This window comes from Momordica charantia (genome assembly GCF_013281855.1).
Source record: "Momordica charantia cultivar OHB3-1 chromosome 7 unlocalized genomic scaffold, Mcharantia_2.0 BLBB01000007.1, whole genome shotgun sequence".
Taxonomy (NCBI): Eukaryota; Viridiplantae; Streptophyta; class Magnoliopsida; order Cucurbitales; family Cucurbitaceae; genus Momordica; species Momordica charantia.
The window spans coordinates 1,059,761-1,069,387 of record NW_028275165.1 but is presented as its reverse complement, the minus strand read 5'-3'; the positions used below and the strand labels follow the sequence as shown (position 1 = coordinate 1,069,387).

The following is a 9,627-nucleotide window of genomic DNA, read 5'->3' as shown; positions in this document are numbered from 1 at the left end:
TAAACTCAAACAAGGACGCAAATGTCATTGTGGGCCTTGGGCTTGGGCTTAGATTTTATGGTCTGAAAATGTTAAATTCACTGAAAACAAATAAAAATAAAAATTGTCTATGAAAGAACACAAAATAAAACGTTATCACAAAATAATGCAATGGCAGAATTATTATCACAAAATAAAAGTCTCACTTTTTTGTAGTATACTTCAATTCTTTCAACATCCACCTAAGCGATAAAGTTTGACATCGAGTTGAAGATAAAGAGATGTATTATGCTTTGATCTATGGTAGAAGGAGCAATAACGAGCTATTTCTTTGAAGTCCATTCAAAAACACCCGAGTTATACTAAGAACATGTATTCATATTTAATTTGCGTCTTTTATAAGTGTCTCTTGGGTATTATATAAAGGGATAGTTTTACTCATTTGCAATCAAGTCAAGGAAAGCAAAGTCATTTACCAAAATACGGGTTTTTGTTTCTTCAATTTTGTGTGAGTTAGAGAACAATTTTCTTCTCTCGTCTCTTGAGTTGTGTTGTGAGGACCTACTTTGTTTCCAATAGATAAACGTTGGAGTTAAATGTGATGGAGATTAGGTTAGAATACACTAATGGAAAACTTGGATCGTTAGATTGGTTTTAACTTTGGTCATGAGTGGATTCAAGATAAATTTGATTGGAAGAGATTCAGTGTCGCGAAAGCTCTAATACTATGTAAAATTTCATATCAAATTTTGAAAGAAAAATAAACTCAATTCCTTACTGTGAATTGTTAAGGATTCCATATGAATAAGATAAATGATCTAACAATAGTTTATAATATAAGTAAGGTACTCCTCTCATTGCCAATTAGTTTTTAGATGGAACCTATGAATATTAATATGATATCATAGCTCAAAAGTTCAAACGATCATTCGGTGAATGATTGATACTGATAAAGAAAAAGGCAGAATCGGGTTTCAAATCATAGGAACAAAATTCATAACTTAACAGTTATATTACGAGAATCACACTCAAACATAATGACACATGACAAACTCCAAAGGAAACTAAGGATGTAATAGGTAAGCTTGAATGGCTGTGCAGCCACATTATTGTTCACACAACAAGGCGCATAAGCTAATCAATCACAAAGGCAGTACTACCTTATCGGACCTAAATTGGAAGTCGTAGGACTGAATGCCATTGAAAACTCCGTCGTCATACTCACGGGAGATCTGTGTTCCATCTCGGAGAGTGTCGATCTTAGTATACGAAAAAGGGACGTTGCAAAAGCCCCGTTTTACGATTGCATTCATCTTCACTTTCGACATTGGAGGCACTGTTATAGTGCTGCTACAAGACATGAACCTTTTCTCTTTTTGTGTCTCTCCCCATGCATACTCTCCACCAGCCACAACAGAAACAGTAATGCTTCCATCTCCAATCATTGGAACCCCGGCAGTGAATTGTTTTGAGACTCCAAATTTGACACCCAATGCATTGGTCCAATTCCTCTTCATTTTATCCTCAAAAGAGAATGTGAATTGCACGGTGTCCGCGGCTCTTGTTTTGTTAATAGCATCTCCTTTAACCATCGACCACACCCTCTCGCCGTAGATTTTGGCATCCTTCATGCGATACTCAATGTTTTCTATTCTGCTCGACATTACAGCCTCTGCGAATTCCATTTCGGTTTCTACGATTGGATTTTCCAGGTCAGCATTCAAGCAATTTGACTTTCCATCTATGCTGAGGCTTGTGCAGAAGTGGTTGTTGCCCAAGCTACGAAGAGCCACAATGTTGTTGCCAAGTTTCACTGGCTGAAACAATGAGTTGAGATCGTCCCTACTGCTATCTGTTAAGAATATGAATGAATGAATGATAATATTTGTTCCTTTAGGTTAAATTACAAATTTTTGTTCTTGAAGTTTTCATTTTGTATCTCGTAGGTATTCATCGGTGGTTAACTCTTCAATTTAGCATGATAACAGATTTTGTTTTGATTTTCTGTTTTGGAAACTATGCTTATTATTAACGTTACTCTCAATACCCTATGTGTTCTTCTGTTTACTTATATACTTTCTGACCATGTTTTTTTTTTAAATCTATGCTAAAATTTTAAAATTAAAAAAAAAGAGTAACTTGTTAAAATGGGTATTTTTAATAGGTAGCAAAAAGTTTTTTTTTTCTTTTTGCTTTTGCTAATTTTAAAATGGTATTTTTTTGGTTTTTGGTTATTATTCAATATTAATTTTCTTTGGATTAAAAAATTCTGTTTATGTAACATCTTACAATTCTTGTTAATTGATATATCAAAGTATACACAAAATATATCAGTGGAATGGTATATTTGTTTATTTCATTTTAAACGTATCCCTCCTAAATCTTTTTCAACATGAGGATTTTGGTCTAAGTAATATTGTAGTGTATATATATATATAAAACGGATATATCTAATATAATGTATATTACATATAGCTGATATAACTAATATGAAATATATTAGTCACACAAAATAAATAAATAATATAATTCATGTTAGATATATCAGTAATAAATCTTCTTAGAATTGAGGTTGGTTTTGTTCTAGTAATATTGTAGGTTTCTTACTGACTCAGTATAGAGAAATATATTACTATATTAAATATTAAGTGATATACTTAATTTTAGATATAATACTGATATAAAGATATATCTAATATTAAGTATATCGTTAGTATACTTGATATTAAATATATTATCACCTTTTCCATATTTTGTTTGGGTTAAACCTCGGTATTTTGCTATGTTTACAAATTATAAAAGCTATATTTACAATTAACTACTAATATTTTATTATACCTGCCGGCAACCCTTTGAAAAATTTTTTCTCTCTTTCTTAAAGTTTCTAAGAGTCCAATGTGTTTTTAATAAATATGAAAAATATACTAAATAAATGGTAAGAAAGTCTGAATAATATTAAAAAATATAAAAGAAAAAAGGTAATCATTATCAAATAGGATGTGAATGCTTTTAATTTGTGGCAAACTTAATATATTATTTAAGGAAGATTACACGGTGAGCTTATTTCGGATAAATCAGTCAATTCGGTGAAATTATTGTTAAGAGGACAAAATAAACATACAACCCTAAATGATCAGTGACCAAATTTGTAATTCAACCTTAAATTTATTATAACATATCTTCTTTTTTTTTAAGAAAAATGAGTACATTTTATTATAGCCATCATCAGCTTAACTAAGCTTTTAGTCAAGTGAATTTTTACCCACTTCAATAATCTCAATTCCTCCCCATTATTAATGATAGTAATAGCATTATTAGTTATATGAATGAAAAAAAAAAAGTTTAAAATTTATGAAACTTAAAAGTTCTTGAGTTCAGTGATAATTGAGTACCTTCTGCTACCACGACTATCCAATTAGGATCACGAATCCAGAACTTTTGGCAACCCACATTCTTGATACGAATAGTTCCATCATTCTTTGGGAAGATTTCATGGATATGCGATGGATTTTCAACATCTGTTCCAGAGAATTGCAAATAATGACCATTGTATTTCAAGTACTTTCCATTGCTACCCTTAAAGGTCACATGTTTTGGGAGTATAACTAATGAATCCCAATCGATAAGTGTATTGAATGCATTATCCTCCCATTCTTCAATAGTTGCACCCTTCTCCTTCGCCAGGAGGCCATCGGGGAATTCGTCGAACAAGCTGGCTCGAAACAGCTCGTAGCCGAGCTGCACATGGCGAAAGCGGTAGCCTTTGTGGTCAGCATCGTAGATGGGCTCAAACAGCGTGCACGACCATTTGGACTGGTCGTTTTCTTGCTTTGTGCCGATGGCAACAATGTAGTTGGAGTCAGGCGACTGACGAACCCAGTATTTATTGTTGTAACTGCATCGTATGTGCATGAATCGGGGGTCGGATTCGGAGGCCTCGGAGTGGAACTTGGAGACTGGACTCGGCAGCTTTTTTCCAGAGAATTGGAGGAATCCATCTACTTGTTTCTCATGATCTTGTACATAGCGAAGATATGGTGCAGTTTTGGGCTGTGGAAACCTTGGCCTGTAGTTTTGCAAAGCAAAATGTTTTGGGATTATGGATTTATCGTCTTCACCACCTGATATTTCGATGTCTTTTCCTGATATTTCTTTGTACCTATTTTCCAGCCGTTCTTCCCTCAATCTATCCTCTACTTCAGAGTCCAACATTTTGTCCAAATTAATGCACTATGAATCTAAACTCGTATATATATTGTAACTTATTTGGATGCTCTCTTGGGTTGGGACGAGGGGTTCAAAGATATTTCGAACCGAACCGAACCCAAAATATCGAATCGATGATTTGCCTGACTCAAATGACGCTCGCCCTTGATAGGATTAAACTTAATCCAACGATGTAATATTGGGATAGTTAGAAATCGAACTAGGGGTTACTGAGATAAAATATGGTGAAAATATAGCGGGTAGTCAATCCAAACATAATTTAGTGAATAAGGTATGAATTACATCTTAAAGGGTATGGTTATTCAAATCGAAAAGAATAAGGAATGTAGAACTACTCTATTATCATGGTAAACTATACTTAATTATTATCCTATTCAATGAAAATATTAATTCATTATGTTGATCCTCGGGGAACTCAATATTGAGTACTATTATTGAGGACGATTAGAGACCATTTTGTTAAGGATCCCACGTTGAAAAGAAAAGTGCTCTTACAATGATTTATAATAGATTGAACTACTACTCCATTACCGTTGGTTTTGAGATGAACCCCATGAAAATTGATAGATTTGTTAACTATTCTTTTTTCTTTTTAATTTTTGAAAAATTGAAAATGAATTCAACTTTATGTTTTCTGATTTTAATCGTTTTTAAAATCCCTAGTAAATAAAAAAAAATAGTTTTTAAAAACATATTTCTATTTTTTAAAATCTCTAATGCTCAACTTATTTTTTTCTTTTAACATATTTCTCTCTAATAAAATTTTTTTCTTGCTCTAATTTTTTTTTTAATTAAAGTTCTTTCTCTAAAAATATTATCTTTTCCTCTCTAAAAGTTTCGTATCTGAATGCACCATGGGGTGTTGGCGTAGTGGCAAGAGGGTTACGTTTGACCCCTGATATATGTGTCCAAAAACAAAAGTTTCGCATCTGGAATATTTCTCTCCATCTCTAAAATTTTCATTTGTAAATATTTATTTTTCCTTCTTTTCCGTTCTAGCATATATCACTTTCTTTTTTCTCTCTCTAGAAATTTAATATTTATTTAATGTTTTTAATTCTCAAATTTCACGTTTTATAACGTTTCCTTTCTCTTACTATAAGAAATATATGTTCAACTTTTCTAGATATTTTCTATTTCAGCTTTCTTTCACTTACCACTCTAATTTCTCCTTTTATTTATTTATTTTATGTAACAAATTCATTTTGAATTTTTTCTTGTCAAAATTTTGTTGTCACTACAATTTTTCTTTCTCATTCTTTTTTTTCTTTATTTTACTCTCGTTAGAGTTTTCTACTTTTTTACTTTAACTTTTCTCTCACTAATTTTTTTTTCTAACTTTTCTCTAACTCTAAAATATACTCTCTCTAAAATTTCTATTTCAAAAAGTTTTTCTAAATCTCTCTAAACTTTTATTTTCATGACAAAAATTCTCATAGGGTCGAGTCCCCATTTTAGAAATAGAGAATGCATTTCACATTATGTCTATTGTCTCATCTTGGATTCCATCTTTTAAATAATTAATATATTTTTTATTAATTGTTTTACTAAATAATGTATAAATATTAAATATTTTTTAACTAATTATTTGTACTAGTAAATAACAATTTACTTATTTTTACTTTTTAAATTCTAAAAATAACTAAAATTACTTATTAAACCAAAAATGTTTCTTGTGAAGATCCCCTCCCCAAATGAGGATTCTTGAACCTGGACCTCGATTCCTAAAATTGGAGAACGGGTTGGAGGTGAGAATTAAAAATTTTTGTGGAAGTGGGCATCCCGACTTCTACCCCACGTTGTTGCCGTCTCTAGTTTACATAGATTTTTTTATCTCTAATGTATATTTTCAATTTTCTAACTTTTTAAAAACAGGTAATCAAAAATGGTTATCAAACATATGTTTGGTTTTCAATTTTTGAAAAACAAAAACTAAAATAGTTATCGAACAATATGGTTTCTATTTTTTAAAAACAGAAAATTGAAAATAGAAAACAGGAGGCACAAATACAAAAAATTAAAGATCTCACATTGATAAGATAAGAGACCTAACAAGGGTTTATAATAGACATGACTACTTCTATCATTCTCAATTGGTTTTGAGATTCAACTTCATAAATATTAATAATTAATTATATATATATTTTTAAAAAGGTTTATATTTTATTATGGTTTTAGAAATCTGCTTATTCTATATTTGGGAACTTTCCAACCTTTTAATTTATTCATCGTAATTATTTGTGTAAAAACTAATTTTTTTCGTTCATTTATCGAATCAATAAACATTTATGAACTCTGCATTAAAACTCATATTTTAGTCCTTTCCATGAGTTCTTTTAACCATAATTATTAACAAAAATCTGATAATTATATCATTAAGTATTTAAAGCCATGTGTAGTTAGTCAAATGTCAAGTTTTTTATTATGTATTCAGGTTCTTTGCTAAATAGTCACTAATTATGATAGTGAAGACTAAATTAGGGCCGATAATCCTTTCATTTTTAGTTTTCATTTTTAGTTTTTAGTTTTTGATTTTTAGTTTTTTTAAAAATAAGATGGTTGGATAACCAACTTAATTTTATATTTTTTGTTTTTCAAAAACCATTTTGAAATTCATTCTAAATTTCAAAATATATATATAATTTTCTTATAATACTCAACTTTTTTCTTTCTCTCATATTTATCTCTAAAAAATTTCTTTCACTCTAAAATTATTTTCTTTTCTAATTTCTCTCTATAAAATTTATTTTTTACCCTCTAAAATTTTCATATTTTGAATATTTATTATTGTCTATCTCCAAAATTTTCATCTTTATCTATTTTTAATTCTTTTTTTCTAACAGGTCAGTTTCATTTCTCTCTCTAAAAATTTAATATTTTTTCGAACTTTTTTCTATCCAAAATTCCGTCTTTTATAGCTTTTCTTTCTCTTCTTGATTTATTTTTCCTCTAAAAGTTATATCTTCTTTTCTCGTTCAATTTTATTTCACTGTAACTTTTATTTATCTATGTATTTATTTATTTTCTCTAAAAATTATATTTTGAATCTTATTTTTATCTTTAAAATTTTTTCCACTATAATTTTTCTCTTTCTTTCTAATTTCCTTTTTTTTCTTTAATACTTCTCGATTTTACTTTTTTCTCTAAAACTTTTTTTTTTCTCTTTTTGTCTTTAACTTCTCATTTACTACTTTTTTTTTCTAAATCTTTTTATTTATCTCTCTAAAATCTATCTTCCAAAAGTTTATTTACATCTATCTAAACTTGTATTTTCATATCTCTACATTAGGGATGACAAAAATTTTCAGGGTCGGGTCTCAAAAGTAGAAAATGTATGTCTGGATCTTGTGCCCGTCCCCGATTCTATTTTTTAAATAATTAATATATATTTATTCCAATTATTTTATTTTTTAAATTCTAAAAATAATTAAAAACAATTATAAAACCGATAATTTTTCTCAAAAACATCTCTCAGACCTAAGAACGAGTTGGAGACAGTGATTGAAAATTTTCACGAGCACGAGTATGAGGAGAACATCCTCACTCACACCCACATCATTGTCATCTCTACTCTATATAGAATTTTCTCTCTATGTATTTTCAATTTTCTAACTTTAGAAAACTAAAAATGGTTACCAAACATGTTTGGTTTTCTGTTTTTTAAAAACAAAAAACAAAAAATGGTTATGAAAGATATATGGTTTTTGTTTTTTAAAAACATAAAATCAAAAACCAAAAACTAAAAAAAAAATGTTATCAAACGGGCAGTTTTTATTTGAAATTGATGGACCGAAACCATTCATTTGAGAGTGCAACATTATTATAGCTTAGCAGTAATTGACATGTATTCCTTCCCTCGAGGTCAGAGGTTCGATCTCTCAAATCTCTAAATTGTTGTACTAAAAAAAGAAAAAAAACAATTCATTTAAAAATCCACGAACTATTATATTTAGTTAGGTAATTTTATTAAATTAAACCCAAACTAGAATATAACTACTAGACCAAAAACTAAACCATTTAACCACATAATACTACATTATATTCCCATATATACATCTTATTACAAAACAAATTTGTACAGTTGATCAATTTTCAAAATTCCATGTAATTTACAATTCAATAAAAAAAAAACAAAAAGAAAAATTAAAAAAGAAAAAATCAGGATATTTTATTAGATATTTCATCTCATCAAGTGGGTTTCAATTGTTGCCTTCTGCTGATGGTCCAATTTTATTTCATGTAAAAGCAACAATCCATAAAGGAAAAAGAAAACAAGGAAGAAGGTAATAAAATTAAATCACTTTTTAACAAAAATAGTCTCAATTAGTGTCGGAAAAACTATAAATGAGTAGTCAACGTTTTAAATTTTGATGCCCATGAAAATGTTGAATTCTAGATTTTATGAAAATATCGATAAATTGTCAATGATGGAAATATCGATAAAAAAATTGTAAATGTTTATATTTTTTTCAATAGTTTTACGATATGGAAATGTCGATTTACCTCATATGTTGACGTCAAACTCGTGGGCATATAAAAATGTCAATGTAAATATCGATATGTCAATGAGAATTTAATACTGTTCATAGTGAGTTAGACGGAAATCGTACCTAGTTAGCCTCCGCGCTTTAAAACATTTGAACATAATGGAAAATGCCACTTTTAAAAAATTTCTCTCCTTTGAAATAATAATTATTTTGCAACATTTTGACAATCTCCTCCATCCTCGCGCTTTAAAACATTTGAACATAATGGAAAATGCCACTTTTAAAAAATTTCTCTCCTTTGAAATAATAATTATTTTGCAACATTTTGACAATCTCCTCCATCCTTCCACTAAAGTTTAAAATACTTTATATTGAATAGTCTTAACTGTACCTATTTATTGTAAGTTAAAATCAATACCTTATGGCTCCCACAATTTACAGGAGAATGTGGTCCAAAATATGTCGTTCTGTCACGTTTCGTCCGTCTTTTAGGTACTTTTTTGGAAGACAGTGAGTATGACAACGTGTACTACTTCCCTTTACTCTTTGGAGCCTTTACTCGCTGGAGCCTTCTCATGAGCTGTAGGATTTAGAGGTACGAAATTGACTTGGCTTTGCCGACTTTTCTTTGGAGAAAGAACTAATAATAGAAGCCTACATTTGGACCTAGTAGTGGCACCAGAATTATTGAGGCTATATGTGGTAATACGTGTATATAGAACAATTTTGAAAACGTAGCATCTCGTTCAATATGATCCAAACTAGATATGATCACAAAGCGATGATATATTAGATAGAAAGAGGGGTCTCAATTTGATACAATGCTGTCTCATTTATTATCTTTATTGTTATCTTATGGGATATTGATACTTTTTTCAAAGAATAAATAAATTCAAATAATCAACACAATAACTATGAAAGCTTCTATTTCTTA

The 9,627-nt window shown here is 29.5% G+C and overlaps 1 protein-coding gene across 1 annotated transcript; it reads right to left on the bottom strand.

The window, feature by feature from the left end:
* Positions 1-961: 961 nt before the first annotated feature.
* LOC111022557 (uncharacterized) lies at positions 962-4,212 on the bottom strand. Its single transcript, XM_022299717.2, has 2 exons — positions 3,372-4,212; positions 962-1,831 (listed from the first exon to the last, which is right to left on the bottom strand). Exons 1-2 carry the CDS (start codon positions 4,189-4,191, stop codon positions 1,122-1,124), a joined length of 1,530 nt encoding a protein of 509 aa, XP_022155409.1. The 5' UTR covers positions 4,192-4,212; the 3' UTR covers positions 962-1,121.
* Between the last annotated feature and the right edge of the window lie 5,415 nt (positions 4,213-9,627).